The 16,430-nt window shown below is 38.6% G+C and overlaps 2 protein-coding genes across 2 annotated transcripts; one reads left to right on the forward strand and one right to left on the reverse strand.

Moving 5' to 3' along the window:
- Positions 1-689: 689 nt before the first annotated feature.
- svopa (SV2 related protein a) lies at positions 690-11,091 on the forward strand. Its single transcript, XM_008418674.3, has 16 exons — positions 690-849; positions 2,248-2,405; positions 2,510-2,595; positions 2,694-2,792; positions 3,259-3,330; positions 4,283-4,407; positions 4,488-4,551; positions 4,650-4,775; positions 4,851-4,979; positions 5,086-5,159; positions 5,565-5,641; positions 5,760-5,864; positions 7,715-7,826; positions 7,902-7,983; positions 8,089-8,178; positions 8,275-11,091. Exons 1-16 carry the CDS (start codon positions 815-817, stop codon positions 8,473-8,475), a joined length of 1,635 nt encoding a protein of 544 aa, XP_008416896.1. The 5' UTR covers positions 690-814; the 3' UTR covers positions 8,476-11,091.
- On the reverse strand, positions 10,892-16,020 carry LOC103470317 (D-amino-acid oxidase). The gene is made up of 11 exons (XM_008418673.3): positions 15,881-16,020; positions 15,229-15,429; positions 14,658-14,772; positions 14,234-14,310; positions 13,936-14,001; positions 12,908-12,962; positions 12,715-12,819; positions 12,555-12,637; positions 12,183-12,300; positions 11,588-11,686; positions 10,892-11,494 (listed from the first exon to the last, which is right to left on the reverse strand). The coding sequence occupies exons 2-11, from the start codon at positions 15,420-15,422 to the stop codon at positions 11,369-11,371; spliced, it is 1,038 nt and encodes a 345-aa protein (XP_008416895.1). The 5' UTR covers positions 15,423-15,429; positions 15,881-16,020; the 3' UTR covers positions 10,892-11,368.
- Between the last annotated feature and the right edge of the window lie 410 nt (positions 16,021-16,430).

Here is a 16,430-nt window from a genome sequence, read left to right on the forward strand (position 1 = left end):
TCTGACGCTGTTTTTTCTAATTTCAACCATATTTACTCATATACCCCCAAATCAAATCAAGTGCAACCAGCTTCAGTTGCCTCAGTTAAAGGACATTTATTACTGCCATTCTTAAGAGAAGGCAACAAAATGTAATCAACCATGGGGCTTGCTGGAAGTGTCACACTGTTCAGTAGGCAGTGCTACCACTTACAACAAACCCCTAACAATGCAGAGACACCATAACTCTTGTGTCTCACTCCCCCTCATTTGATCTGACGTCACTCGTCATAGTTTCAGTTTACTGTGACTTTTTTTCTCTGTCTTCTCTATTCCTGTACATGCCTCCTTTTTTTAAACTCTATTAACACATTTTAAAAATCTTATACTGTAGTTTGAGAACTACAATGCTTGCAATATGTTTGTAAATGTCTTTCAAAATCCTTACAAAGAATAAATGCTCATAAAGAAATATTATTTATCAATATTTCTACCTCTTTTCATCATTTAAATCTGTGATTTGGCTCATATTCTAATTAACTTTTGTCCGTTTGTATATTATTTAAAATCGCCTCGTTTGAATACTGACATATCCTTTATTAATCTGGACACCTGTCCTCGTCTCCCTTTCTGTGAAGGTTGCAGAGTCTTGTGTTGACCCCCACTTTGATCAGGAGTCACGTGGTTCCCCCTGAGCTCATCCTGCGCGGCCTCTGATTGGCTGCCGGCAGACGCCCCGGACCGAGTCGCTCTCCTCGGTGCTGAAATCGCCGACCGTCGCGATAATGTAAACGGCGATGAGGCCAAACGGAGCATCGTTAAAAAAACATACGAAATGGACGATGACCTGTTTCAGTTGAGACAACTTCCGTGAGTAGAGCATAGTTAATATATCAATGCCGGGCTGGTTTTAAATCACATATTGCGACCGATGCGTCGGTCTCTGACTGCTTCGTGTTTGTTTCATTAGCTCACCACAAATAGCCTGGCAGTCCTCAAACACAGCACTGATTTACACACTTAAATCAGTGTATAGACTGCAAAGACAGTGTTAGATTCATAAAGATTAATTTCATTCTGATATTTTACATTATTTTTCGTATACACAGTTATTAACAAGCCGGTTTGTTGTGTTTTGCAGACTGACTGATCTAGACTTGCTGCCGACTTTACAGTCATGACTCATAACGTGGTTTATATAAACCCGTCTACGTTTAAATCAGTTAAACTGAAGACTGGTTTCTAGCTGCATTCTTCTTCCTCAACAACTAATTAGGCCTGCTATAAATATAAATCTGTTAAAAATGTGGATTGTAAATATGCTTATTCGCATATAGTTAGTAAAGAATAGCACTGGTTTAATTTTGCCATTTGTGCATTCTGAAGGACATCTTCATGGACCTCTTACACACTTAAATGCAACCCTGAGGCTTTACATAGCCTGGAGGTCATGTTCTGTAATTACTGTGATTAAGACATCACAGGCGCTCTCTATTATTTGTGAGTGCAACTAGCAATTTTTTGTATGTGGGGGAAGATTATATGTTGCCTATTGTCTGGGTATCTAACCTCTCATAGGGTTTTGCCAGAAGGGAGTTTGCACCATTTGAAAGTCTAGATATCATTTATACACAATGTCATTATGTTGGTAGATTTACACCCAACAAAGTCTCATATAACCAAGTCTACTGCTGTAATTCGTTTTACACCAACCATACCGAACATTGATATGAAATCAAATTATCCTGCTGTTTCTTTTTTACATGAAATAGTTTGTGTTTTATAGCTAGAACTTGTCATAAATCAACTTTACCTTAACTGACATTGTTTAGTACTTTCTTTGAGAAAGTTCAGACTTTATAGGCAAAGCTAGAAAACATGGTGTTGATATTATTTCTTTCACACTCACAAAAGTGGGTAAGTAGCCTGCAATGTCACTGCTGCTCCAAAATCATGGACACTGTGGTTCCTCGAAATATCATTTCTAGACCTGTTAGAAGGTAAACAACAAAAAAGGAATCTTGCAATCTTTTCAATTTAGTTTAAAAAAACAATATATTTTGTTGATCTTTGAAGTAAAGTGACTAGGAGGCATTTTATTTTCCCTGTGGTTGAATACTTTGGCACCACAATACAAGCATCAGTTACAAATGTGTCTTTGCATAAAGGAATATACCTAAACTCTTCGAATAAGCTACATCTTTTCTTAGTATTTTTTACTAAATAATTTATGATCTTTTACTCTTTTGTTGTTTTTTTTGTTGGTAGTGTTGTCCGTTTTCGTCGCACAGGTGAGAGCACGCGATCTGAGGAAGATGTGGAAAGCAGAGAGCAGGAGGTCAGGCCAGCCGAGCCTGCTGATCTGGAGTCTGTGGCACTGGCAGAAGGCGCTCCGGTGCCTCGAGAGTTTGCCAATCCAACCGACGGTGCGTAATCTGCTCCTTTTCTCTAAATCCTATACTTTTCTGTTCAATAAAAGTAATGATTTACTCAGATTACTACCAAATTATCATCTGTCTCATTTTCTCAGACACGTTCATGGTAGAAGATGCTGTGGAGGCCATAGGTTTTGGCACATTTCAGTGGAAACTCTCCATCCTCACTGGTTTATCCTGGGTGAGAATTGCTCAAACTCCATGCAAGCTTGACAGAAGTTGTTGTTGCCCACTCCCACACTAATTTCCTGAGTGTCTCTTGGTTCCCTGTTTGTGCAGATGGCCGATGCCATGGAGATGATGATACTCAGCATCTTAGCCCCACAGCTCCACTGTGAATGGAGACTACCAAGCCTTGAGGTGGCACTGCTCACATCGGTAGGAGTTTCCCAAAGTTTGCAGAGTGATCCTGCATATAGCGCTTAATGACTGTGCTGGTAATTGAAATAAATGAGAATACTGGGGTTTATTCGAAAATTAAGAGGGAAATTGGAAAGCAGGTTCAGATTACAAAATAAAAAGTAAACAGAGAATCTGACAAATAACCATGACAACCAAAGAGGATATATATCAATGGAAGTGCAAGCAGATGGCTAACACGATGCAAGTAAGGGAAGCTAATAGAAATGACTCCTGTAGAAATCTAAATACTGTAAAATTAAACATGATTCAAACAGAAAGATTAAACCTAAACCCCAGAAACAATAAAACTGAGGCTATAAAGATATCCTAATGATCATTATTAAACTGAAATTCACCAAGACTGCAGAGACGTGAAACTGTCTGTGACCTACTAAACCTTCTCACACAAAATGCTAAATACTTATTTCCATTAATGATGCAGGCGGTGTTCATTGGGATGATGATCAGCTCTTCTCTTTGGGGAAACATATCTGATAAATACGGCAGAAAGATGGTGAGTTCTGCTGCAAATCTTGTGAAAATAATTCATGCAATTCACTGCCATAGTGTTTAGAATCCCTGAAGCATCCAGTGTCCCAAACTTTATTGAGACTTTATTTGATTGAACATGCATCCCTTGATTCCAGTTAATCTACACAGCAAATCAGTTTATTTTCTTTACATTATACTGATTTGATGTTGTGCAGAATGGGTACATTTTGATGATAATCAAGAGAAGTGTCAAGACCAAATGCTATGTTACAGAAAGAATCTCCTTTTGTTCGACTAGATTCCCTCTTATAAGGTAAAAATCAAATTTGGCCCTTTTGGCTAAATCATGCTAAAATGACAGTTCAGCTTGGTACATTTCTCTAAACCTCCAGAGTAAATTTACTTCAGCTGATTCAGTTCTACTTTAGTTTTAGTCAAGATGTAGATTTTACAGTCGGAGGCATATCTTTTGTATTCTGACAAGGATTTTTGTAGCATTTTGCACCTTTTGGAGAAACATTGAGGTGAGGCTCAATACATTTTTTAAAATTCTTTTTTTTTATGACTAATAAATTAGGTCTGGTGACAACAGTTTTGTTATATATTTCCAGGTGGAAAGTACTTCTAAAACCCCTTGGGGCTAAACAGGTTTTGTTAGTAGAGGCTCTCTGTTCAACTTGAATGAGCTTGGAGCTTTGTCTGGGTAAAGACTGCTTGTCCTTACCCAGACAATGGGTAACACTTGTACACTACAAATCATTAATTTATCAAATCAAATCTCAATAAAATGCAATATTCCTGGTCATACAGAAAAGTGTAAAGGGACTGAATACTTTTCCAGGTTACTGCTTGTGTAGTTGTGCTTGTGACAGTGTTTCTAGATTTTAGGATTATGAAAATATCTAACGACGTGATTCGAATTCACAAAAAGGCATCTGCTACATAAGTAACATACTGATCATATCCACCAACAGGGCTTGACTCTGAGTGTGCTTTGGACCATGTTCTACGGCCTCATGAGTGCATTTGCACCCATTTACGGATGGATCCTGGTCCTGCGTGCGCTGGTGGGCTTCGGTATAGGAGGGGCGCCTCAGTCGTAAGTACCTCATTCACTGCCCTGAAAGCAACAGTGAAACAAATGAGCTGAGTCGGTATTTACACTGAAGCTCTTTTAAGGGTGACGCTGTATGCTGAGTTCCTTCCCATGAGATCCAGAGCCACATGTATTTTGCTGATTGAGGTATGACTTGCTCCAGACTGTCACACTGTAACAAGTGTCCTTTTCCCCTTTAACTACTTTTGTGTCTTGTATTTTTTATTTTTTTTATTTTTTTTTAGATCTTTTGGGCAATCGGTACAGTGTTTGAGGTCCTGTTGGCGATCCTTGTGATGCCCACTCTGGGTTGGCGCTGGCTGCTCGGCCTTTCCACCATCCCTCTCTTCATTTTCGCCTTTCTGTGCTACGTAGGTACAGCAGTTTAACAGGCTGTCCGTCTTTATGAAATGACATGCTCATTGCCGGCATGTGTGTGCTCACAGTGGCTGCCAGAGAGTGCTCGGTATGATGTGCTGACGGGGAATCAGGAAAAGGCTCTGGCAACTCTGAAACGCATAGCCACAGAGAACGGCGTCCCCATGCCTCTGGGGAAACTCATTGTTGCCAGACAGGTGCAGGACATGCATGCTCTGAGTAACGACTCTTCTCAGCTGTGTAATCCAGTTATGCAGGCATTTATCTCTTTTTTTTTCTTTTGTATCTGTTCTTTCTAATCAGGAAGATCGGGGGAAGATCCGAGACTTGTTTTCGTCACACTTCCGATGCACCACGGTTCTGCTCTGGTTCATTTGGTAAATGAAACAAACGATAAAGCAAGCACAGTGTCCTCTTCAAGACCTGCTCAAGCTTCAGGATTTTAGTGCTTACTATTTTAATCATTTTTTAAAAATTGCCTATGCATGGTGGCTTGTAAAAACATTTACACCCCTTAAACTCCTAAATACTTTGTCACATAACGACCACAAAATTCAATGTATTTCATTGTATTTTTATGTTCTAGATAGAGCAACACAAAGTAATGAGTATTTGTGGAAATGAAGACGTGTGGTTTTCTACAGTTTTTACAATTAAAAATCTAAAAAATAGATCTTTGATGTTTGTGGCTGTCACGTATCAAAACATGGAAAAGGTAAAAGGACATGAATACTTTTGCCAGGCACTGAGTCTGATTTCATTTTGCATCTCTGTCAGTGCAGGTTTGCAAACGCCTTCTCTTACTACGGACTAGTGCTGCTCACTACAGAGTTGTTTCAGGAAGGAGGCGCATGTGGAAGTGAGTCAGAGAGGTCATCGCACAAATAGAAACAGCAGCGTTTTAGCAAAAAGCATTATCAAAACATGTCAAGACATGGACTGAGAGATACGTTTTGCTGCTTAATGTCTCCCTCTAGTGCCCAAAGGCGGAAAAAAGGAGCTCAGATGCAGCTTGGAGTGTAAATATCTCAATTCTGATGACTATAAAGATCTGCTCTGGACTACATTGTCTGAATTCCCAGGTAAATAAATCAAATATGTTTTGCTATGTCATTGTTATTAACAAATATGTTTCCTCTGCAGTATCTTGGACACAAAAACATAAAAAAAAATGTTTTAAAAAGATGCACAACAGTGTAAAGCAACACATCAGAGAATACTGTTTGGCAAAAGAGATCACTTAACTCAGATATATATTTGTAAGTTGAATTCAATAAATGTTTATACATTTTATTTCTTTATTGATTACTTTAGCATCTTGTTAGCTCTAACTGCACGTCTGTGCTAAAATTAGGTGGATGTATTTGACATAAGCTTAAGTTTTTGCAGGTGTAAGTTAGAATAACATAGAAAAACTAGAACATTTCTGAAGAAATTTAAACAGGGCTAAAAATGAGCATCAATGTTAAAGTAAGCTACGATGTACTCAATAGAGTGAGTACATAGATTTTTACTTTTGCAAAATTAAAAATTGATTGTTTACTTTATGGCACTTGGTTACCAGAAAATGCGCTCATCTCTTAGCAACAGATTAACAACAAATATTGTTATTGTTCAAAAAGCATAAGATTTCTTATGCTCTTTTGAAATACTACTTATCTTACAAAGAATTGTGCAGTTTTTGAATTTTTCAGAAAAGTTACTTTTTTTTTTTTGGTCATTGGTGCTATATTTGCGTTTTTATATTCAACAAAAATATAAAAATCTTAATTATACTTTGTGACAGTTTGTTACCAGAAAAAAAACTACTTATGTCTTAACACCAAATTAATGACAAGTAATATTATTGTTTATTAAACAGAAGCTCTTTGGAAATACTGCTTATCTGCTTAAACAAAATAAATTTACAGTTGGTAAGTTTTGCAAAAGTAAACATCTGATGTTTACTTCATGGCACTTGGTTACCAGTAAACACACTCATCTCTTAGCAACAGATTAACAACAAATATTGTTATTGTTCAAAGGACATACGATTTTTTCTGCTCCTTTGAAATACTACTTATCTTACACTACTTACTTAACAAGAATTGTGCAGTTGGTGAATTTGCAGAAAAGCGAATATATATATATATATTTTTTTCTTTTGTCATTGGTGGTAAATGAATTATAAAACAAATATACTTTTCTGTAGTAAGTGTTCTGCCAAGGTGTTGTCTCTGTAGTTCTCTACATCTCTGCCCTCCTCAGTGTTCGGTTGCTATGGTAATTCATGCCCTTGTACAGTGTTACATGCACTTAATATGAGGTTGGGGCTGCATTTGCATGAATTGTTGCATCAGTGCAGCGACGTACGGAGGTGGTCAGTCAGTGGTTCTGCCGAGGAAGACTCTGTGCTTCAACATGGTGGCAACACCAGAAGATATAACGAAACTTCAAATAATTACTGACAACAGAAACTTTCCACTGGATCTCAGGCTACTTGAATTCAGTGACTCTGCACCCTTCCTTTGAGACATTGACTTACAGAGCTCCCTAGTCTTACAGTCATAGTCTCTTCAACTTTTTTATTCTAGTTATTCAAGAAACAGACATTTGAGGTTTTTGTTAGCTGAAAGTCAAAATAATAAAAATTAATAGAAATTAATTCTTGAAAAATTTCAGTGTGTACGTAATGAGTCTGTATCAGTTTTACTTGATTCTTTTCAGTGTTTTTCTAAGGTAAAAAGATGCACCTGTATGTTTTTGTTAGCAGTTTAAGGAGAGGATCTCACATGCAGAGCAAAATATATAAATGTTTTGTTATAGTCCAAAAGATCATTTTCTTTGTCAGTTCTCTGCTATAATAAGTAATGCTCACATTATTTATCACACATTTAAAGGGGACAAAAGCCTCTGTGTGTTGAAGATTAGTGACTGTGCTCACTTCCTGCAGGACTACTGGTCACACTGTGGGCTATTGATCGATTGGGACGGAGAAAGACCATGGCTTTGTGTTTCCTCGTGTTCTCTCTGTGCATCATCCCTCTGTATGGATGTGTTGGCAGGTAAATACAGCTTTTACGTCTTATGAATTGTTTAATCTTTATCTGCTCCTCTTGACACCCATTTTTCTTTTGCAGAGCATCCATGACGGTGTTGATATTCATAGCCAGAGCATTTATTGCTGGAGGCTTCCAGGCGGCCTACGTTTACACTCCAGAGGTAATATATCCTTGCAGACTCTTGTATGAGCTTACACTGTGAGAAACAGTGAAAGCAGGGTGATGGATGAGCACGAGATGGTTGTTTTCTCTGGGCTTTCTGCAGGTTTATCCAACAGCAACCAGAGCTTTGGGTCTGGGAACAAGCAGTGGGATGGCCAGAGTTGGTGCCCTCATTACTCCTTTTGTTGCACAGGTAACACTTAAATTTAAAAAAAAAGTATTGATTATTTGAAGTGAACTGGTTGCATGAGTTTATTCATCTTGGTTTTCTGGGACTTTCATTCTGCAGGTGATGCTGGAGTCTTCGGTGTACCTGGCCCTCTCTGTGTATTGCTGCTGCTGCTTGTTTGCTGCCGTCGCCTCCTGCGCTCTGCCCATTGAAACCACAGGTCGGGGTCTGCAAGAGTCCAGCAACCGTGAGTGGGGACAGGAGATGGTGGGCCACAGATCAGAAGAAATCCCACACTCCAGCTCTGGTTCACAGGGTTGAGGACATGCTCACTGTGGTACAAACTGGAGGCGAGACCAGATGAGAGGAGAGGAGAAAGCTAAGCCAGCTTTCTGCCCTTTTTGTATGTTTCTCCTAAGATCCAGGCAGCACCATTTTTACATCACATTACTGTATGTAAAGTCTTTAAACACCATTGGTGTCACAGGGTTGCCACTGTAAAACTACGTACGCACAGGACGAATTAGAAAGACCGAGCGATGTTCAGGATTACAGGAGATGATGGTGAAAATGGGAAAGGTTTCTGAAAAGGGGAAGATAAATGATGTGAAAGTGTTGAAATCTATCTTCATACAGAAAGAGCCTTAAAACAACCTATTGAGTAGGTGACAAAAACCACTTAGGAAACCAATGAAAAAGCAGCCTCTGTAGTACACAAAGCATACTGAACGTACCATCTCCTAAGTATTCTTAGCAACAAAAAAAACCACGATCATCTCATGTACATGGAAATTGCCTGCTGAAATGCACTTTAACTTAAAAAAGTATTGTTGAAGAACAAAAATAACTCCTCAGATGAACTGACCAGATTACGCTTTCTTTCACTGAACAGTCCCAGTTATCAAGGTAAATACAGATCCTATATAGGAGCCCTTGATTTTATTGCAAATATCAGAAATTTTAAGAAATGATTTGCTTCACTTTCATCAGTTTCCTAACATAAACTGCACATATAAATGACTGAAATCGTGATTTTGAAAGATTAATCATGACGTGATTGTTTTACCTATGACAAACTTGTAGATTTTCTGAAGCTGTCAGTGGAGGACAGGAAATTTGAAATGTAGAAACTAAGCATTTCTACATTTCAACATTTCAACACAAGCAGCGAGAGAGTTTTCCAAAAGTGTAGTTATTCTTAAATGGTTCTGTTCACTCATATAAATATCGGCAGATTTAAAGTTTACAGTATGTTGCAAACTTATTCATATTCCTTGAATTTCGTGACATTTTTTTTCACATTACAACCACAAATTTCCATACATTATATTCTAATTATATGTGACAAACCAACACCAAGTAGCCCATGATTATGAAGGAAACCGAAACATCTAGAGATGATTTGAAAATGTTTAAATGAACAAATCAATTTGTCCTCATCCTCCATAAGCCAGTACTTTGTAAAGACACATTTCCCTGTAGTTTCAGCTTCCAGTCTTTTGGTGACGTCTACTACTTTAACACATCTCAAGGCTGAAATATTTGCTGTCATATTTGCAACACAGTTCAATCTCAGTCCCACTGAGTGAAGATAATCTGTGAACACGAATTATCAAAACTCGATACCGATTTTAAAATGTATTTCATGACTTTCACAAAACTACACAAATACGTTTTGATTAAGACCATCGTTGTGCAGTCCTCTACTTTGACATGATTGAACAGAGCTTTGTGAAATGTTCAAAGCCGGGAATTTTGTTTTATAACTTTGCTTTAACACTTCTCCATGACATCCCTGACCTATCTCATGTGTTTCCGGAAGATTTCTGTCACTAGTGTTCCCTATAGTGTAGCAAACATCTGTAACGTTCACAGGACATCTGGTTTTGTACTAAGAATAAATTGCATTAATTACTATTCACTAAATTTGAGAACATCTGAAGCCAGTTTGTTTCACTGAATTTCATATAAAAGGTTTCAGAGTAAATGGAGCAAAAAAAAAAAAATGCACCCACTATTTATATTGTTTATTATTATAAGATTTGGAAAACAGGGATCTCATTATCTTATATGCCACAAATATGTAATACTTTGTCGGTCTGTCACATAAAATTTCTTGGTTTGTGATTTTAATGTGAACAAATGTGAAAATGCTGAAGGGGTATGAATAGTTTTACAGCCTCTCCATAGAGCTGCTATCTCAACTTTCTTAAACATGTTCTACTTTGTAAGTGTTAATTCCCCCCAAAATATGATACAACAGGACAAAGGTTTATCAATACAAAGTGAAGGTAAAGTCCAGATGAAAAAGTTAGAGTCTGTTACATATTTACTTAATTTCAGGCCCAACAGAAGTCAGGAATTTGGCCATTTTATCTTGAAAGTACATTTCCAGCTGCATCTTGTAATTATAGTTTAGAAGACTGGAAGGTTTTCTAGAAAACGACATGTGCATTAATAAAACATTAAGCTTTGTTTCTTGAAGACTATGAAAAGTTGACAAATAATCCAGAAATTCAGCCTTAGTATTCATGTGATCAGCCAAAATGGACTGCCTATGGAGGGCTTTATAGTAATGATGTTATTACTCATGTGTCAACTATTCCTCTACTGATCCAGACTTTTAACAGCATCCTCCCATACATAGACCCGAGCTGTGAACGTTTACTGGATGTCATGTTCTCGATGTAAATGATGTAAAAACAAACAAACAAACAAAAAAAAACACAACACCTAGTTCGGTTGTTGTCTTTTGTTTGAAACTGATAAAGAGATGGAGACAGACTGTGGTTATTCCAACAGACAACAAGATATCACCACACACGGGTCCACCAAGATGCTTTGACTCGCCAGTGTTTGAGATATCGTGCAGCATTAAATGTCAATGCACTAGATGTAAATGTGTATGATATTACAATAAAAAACATTTTAAAAATGCTAAGTCATTTTTTATTATTATTTAAAAAATTAATAGAGAAATGTTATATTCTACAATCACTGGATTTACAACAAACTAAGGTTACAAAGACGTGAAACACTGAATTTTTTTTTTACTCAAATTCATTATTTATCTAAGGCATCTCAGGTTGTGGTGATAAAGTCAGATAAAGTCTACAGAGTATTTTTTTTTGTATTACATGTTAGCTTTGTCAAAAACACCTGGAGTGCTGGTGTTGGATTTTGGAAAAAGAAGAGCCCCAGTCCCTGCTCAGGACTACAGGCGAGCTTTGGGGCGTTTGCCCTTCTGCGTCACGATCTGACCGAACAGCCTTGCCGTCTCCTGAGCACAACCCCGGTGAATGGTGAGCCCAAAGCCGCCATGGCCGTAGTTGTGTATGACCTAGAAGAGGAAGAGAGAACCACTGGGTTGTTTTTTATGAAGCTGGACAGCAGAAAGTCAACAATCAGTTGCTGATTTTCTGCTCAGTTTTACCTCAATTGTGGAGCCACCGGACTGTATGGTCTCTCGCTCCAGTCGGACTTTGCTCCGAGCAGGCCTGAGACCGGCCCAGTCCTCCACTATCCTGGCATGCTGCGGAGAAAAAAAAACAAAAAAAAAAACTAACCCATTACCTTCAGTGAAAAACATTTAAACTGTAGCCATTACTCATGTGACAAAAATGCATTTTTCTCTCAACTCTGTCCACACCTCACAAAAGTATATGCAGTGGGTTACAATGGTTTAGATTATGTCATGCTGATGTGTCAGAATGGTCCAGTCAAAGTTCGGGCAGAATGCAGATGCGTACACTTTTCACATCTTATTGGTTAAAAATGTGCATTCGTTTTCCTTCAGAATGATGTGTTTTGGTCCATCACAAAAATCCTTTTGCAAATCACTACATCTGGCTGTCATGACTTTTTATTTGTTCATTTTGACGCACTGACAATTTCTGCATTTTTTAAAAAATGTGTCTAAAAGTGGCTGAAGAAAGATTAAAAGTGTCTTCGCCACAGAAGGCTCATTATGAGTAATTAACTTCAGCTGAAACAAAGTGGCTCTTTTTGGCCTTCTGACGTCAGCTCACCTTGAGACTGGGCTCAAGCCGACACGCAGTCTTCCAGATGTTCTCATGGTCAGTGGAGTTGTTCTGCTCACTCCAGTTTCCCAGCTGGAAAACCCCTCCCACAGTCACAAGACGGCTCCTGCAGACACAGAGAGTCTGTGAGCGGAAGAAAACAGGTCTGACTTTCTGACCTCACTGCACAACAATCCCAAAGCAGCCCAAACAAGGTCTGCGGCCACAAATCAACACCACCAGAAAAGAATGAGGTAAAACTGCCCACTGAAAAACATCTGAGGCATGGCGTTTAAAAGTTGACCAGGACAAACGCTGGTGCAAAAGTAATGCCAGTGTGCTAATGCAATCCACTGCTTATCAGTGTGTTACTGGAAATACCCTGGGATGATATACGGTGAATTGTACACTCCACCATTGGTACTGTGGGTAATAATCCAGTGCTTCAGCCATGGGGCGTCCACCTGAAAGCCAGAAAATGAAGTAAAAAGATCAGTTTCTGTAATGTCTGCACAGGCTCTTCAAATCGTCCTCAGCTCACCTTAACTATCTGGCCACGGCCTGGTGTGAGGTCCGGGTCGGGCTGCAGCTCCCCAGATCTGATCCCAGTGCAGTTTATTATCACATCCACCCCAGCATCAGAAAGCTAAAGGAGTCATGGAGAATATGTAAAATGATAAACAAACATGAAGTACAAAACGTTCAGTCGTAAACATGAAAAAGTTGACTCGTACCTCTTTAAATGACTCTATTTTCTTGTGATAAAATTTGACGCCCCTCTTTTTCAACCTGCAAAAAAGGTTGTTGTCTTTTTAAAGTCTGAACGTTAGCAGGATCTCTGTGGAAATCAAGACTTGTGACAAGTTACATACTGTGATTTTATGAATATAATCTTGGTTATCTTGGATAAAACTTAGTGCGACCAATGGCCTTTAGAAGTCAAACTGCATTGTAATGCAGAGCTTTTTGCCTCAGGAGGGAGATTCTGTCTTTATAAAAGAGTGTCAAAAAGAAAGCCGTTGATATTGACCTCCACTATGAAACATGGGTGTCATGATGTGGCAGATGCTTTTTTTTAGCACTGATGTTTAAAGTTGTGAATTGAAAAACTTTGGATGTTACAAGATTATGAATAATCTTGCGATGCTTTGCCTGGTAACATTTTATTTGAAGGGGTGTGCATAAGACTGACATGACACTGTTATAAACATGACATAACATCTGTCATGAACATAAAGAAGTCTTTATGAATGTTTATGACAGTTGTCATGAAGTGTCATTCTGTAAATAATGACACTTTAATGCAAATTTGCTCTAAAAGTTGCATTAAAAGTCCATTAAAAATGACAACTTTGCACAATTTTGTAAATTATGATAATTTAATGCAAAGTTGGCATTTTTAATGGACTTTCAATGCAACTTTTAGAGCAAATTTGCATTAAAGTGTCATTATTTACCGAATGACACTTCATGACAACTGTCATAAACATTCATAAAGACTTCTTTATGTTCATGACAGATGTTATGTCATGTTTATCACAGTGTCATGTCAGTCTTTTGCACACCCCTTCAAATAAAGTGTTACCAGTAAAACAAGCAAATAAAAATAAACTCCAATAGGAACTAGAGTTTTAGATATAAATTACTTTTGGCTGTGTTGCTACACAACATAAAACTGTGTAATTATTATTAACAAATATATTAGGAGTAAAGAAAGAAAATAAGAAAAAAATGCAGATTTGACACGATGTAACATTCTCACCAGTCTGTCAGCCATGGTAAGTACGTTTTGCCTTCCACCATGAGAGCTGTGTTGAACCAGCCAAAGCTGAAAAAAAAACATATTTAATGATAATCTGCTATTTAGAAAATAAGAAACAAAGTTGGAATACAAATTATGTGTCAGGAATCACGTCTACTGAAAACATAGTTTATTTTCTTCATGTGTGCCACTGGAAAGCATGGGCTTCGTTTTAATATTTGCTGTTACACTGGGAACCTGATAAGAGGCGCAGACGGCTGCTTGACTGGTTTTTATGGCTCTTTCTGGAGGAACTCACTTGTATCCAGGAAACATTTGCAGCTCCCGCTCTGTGAGCTGTCTGAAGCCCAGGACGATGTCTTTAAATGATGGCTCCTAGAATCAGAAACAGGTTTACTAAGAAAATGCAACACAAAAATGACCTTATCTGTGTGAGTGTATAGAACCACAATTAACTCTGTGTGTATCCCCGACCCATAGAGAGGCATCTATGTTTCCCAACCACTGCTGGCAACCATATTTTGTTAGTCTGAACAAAGCTGTGCTTCAGTGTAGCTGAACTATTATCTGTGACCGACAATGAACTTGTAATAATTCTATAAATAATCTTTAGGAGATTAAATTTTAGCTTCGCTCTTTGTTGTAAAAAAGGCTAACAAGTCCATGTCTTATCTTTAAGGTCAGAGTTGTAGTGCATTTTACAAGATCAAAGCAGAACTCACTGGACGGGGTTCAGTGCAGAGGTTGTAGCCTGATTGGAGGAATATGCCCATTTTTACTGCCTCAGGTGAGCTCAGCCAGTTCAGCAGGTAGTCAAAGGTCTCCTTATTCCACTTCCTAAAGATAGAAAGAGGAAAAAGTGTCATATTTGGAATTAATATGACAACCAACTGCACAGTGGTGCAGTTGGTAGAGCTGTTGCCTTGCACCAAGAAGGTTCTGGGTTCAATTCTCAGCATGGAGTTTGCATGTTCTCCCTGTGCATGCGTGGGTTTTCTCCGGGTACTCCGGTTTCCTCCCACAGTCCAAAAACATGACTGTCAGGTTAATTGGCCTCTCCAAATTGCCCCTAGGTGGGAGGGTGTGTGTGCATGGTTGTGTGTCCTGTATGTCTTGTGTTGCCCTGCAACAGACTGGTGACCTGTCTAGGGTGAACCCCGCCTCTCGCCCGGTACGCTAGCTGGAGATAGGCACCAGCAACCCTCCCGATCCCACTGAGGGACAAGGGTGTAAGAAAATGGATGGATGGATGAAGAAAAAAAATGAATTAACAATTATAGAGACTGCACTCACGTCTCCTGGATTTTGCCCTTATCATAGAGGTATGGCTGCCATAAGCCAGCCGCTCCATCGCTGGTGGTCAGAGGGGTGAAGCGGTCTGCATACACCTCAATGGTCAGTGGGCTGACTATGGAGTGGTACTGCTCATATATACTCTGAGCTGCTGACAGGCCAATGACTCCAGCTCCAATCACTGCTACTCGCATCTTTGCACTGAAATGAGACACAGTAACACTGATTGATCTGAAATGACTTCTTTATGTACACAGATATACTCCACATACTGGTAAATAACACCCCATAAAACTTTACAAAGCTGCTTAGGCCCGTGCATCTGCGCTAATATTGCACGCTGTGGCATGAAATTGTGCATGAATGAAATCAGATGTACTGAAAGAAAAAAGTTACACGATTCTGGGGAAAACGTAAATGGTTGCCCAGACCCAGCAGAAACAAAAAGGCTATGCTCTGCAGTTCTCTGGACTTTGTGCAGTTCCCATGCAGAGAGTTTTATGTAACAGGGGGCGACGAGTTTGCAAAATATGTACTTTGGTTAAGAGTGTATAAAAAATAACAGGAAAAGCAGTGGAATCTACACAAATTTATGAAGTATGCCTTAAATCACAAAACGGACGTTTATAAGAAAGTTATTTTCTTGACTTACCTTTGGATCAAGACTCCGCTGAACACTTTCAACTACCAGTCACTGACTGAATCCCATTTTGCTCCATATGTCACATGGAGGAGGGCGGAGCCTGCAGGCGGTCAGCTGCGTGCGTGTTGCGTTCACGTCCCATCGTTGAAAGCACAACCCTAGCGGACACATAGGGGCACACGTCACTTCTAATTCAACGTCACCAACATGGTATTTAATAGCTTTTTGAAAATAAATAAAAAACTTCTTATTTTGCACGATTATGCAACCATGGTTCAAAATGGTGAAAATGTTATTTATCAAAACCTAGCACTTTAAGTAAACTTGGTCGCATAAAACAAATCTTTTTTTATATATAAAAGAGGCATTCATATCATATTCAAAACGGTTTAAGCTAAAAATAAATAAATTAATTAATTAAATTAAATAAAAAAACGTTTTTAGTTTTCTGTAGACAAAATATATATATCAGCATTCGGTGACCTGTCCAGGCTGCACCCTCTCTCTTTGTATTTTTTTTTCTTTTATGAAATATCCTGAAATATGATGCATATATTTT

Source organism: Poecilia reticulata, chromosome 9 (genome assembly GCF_904066995.2).
Source record: "Poecilia reticulata chromosome 9, P_reticulata-male-v2, whole genome shotgun sequence".
NCBI classification, from domain to species: Eukaryota; Metazoa; Chordata; class Actinopteri; order Cyprinodontiformes; family Poeciliidae; genus Poecilia; species Poecilia reticulata.

Bases quoted from the DNA above. Each gene is read 5' to 3' on its own strand.
- svopa (XM_008418674.3), top strand. From the start codon at position 815: ATGGACGATGACCTGTTTCAGTTGAGACAACTTCC. The intron at 3,331-4,282 runs GTGAGTTCTGCT...ATCCACCAACAG, and splicing joins ATAAATACGGCAGAAAGATG to GGCTTGACTCTGAGTGTGCT. The intron at 4,776-4,850 runs GTAGGTACAGCA...GTGTGCTCACAG, and splicing joins TTTTCGCCTTTCTGTGCTAC to TGGCTGCCAGAGAGTGCTCG.
- LOC103470317 (XM_008418673.3), bottom strand. From the start codon at position 15,422: ATGCGAGTAGCAGTGATTGGAGCTGGAGTCATTGGCCTGTCAGCAGCT. The intron at 14,311-14,657 runs GTGAGTTCTGCT...TTCTGATTCTAG, and splicing joins TCTGCACTGAACCCCGTCCA to GAGCCATCATTTAAAGACAT. The intron at 12,301-12,554 runs GTATTTCCAGTA...CTGTGTCTGCAG, and splicing joins TCACCGTATATCATCCCAGG to GAGCCGTCTTGTGACTGTGG.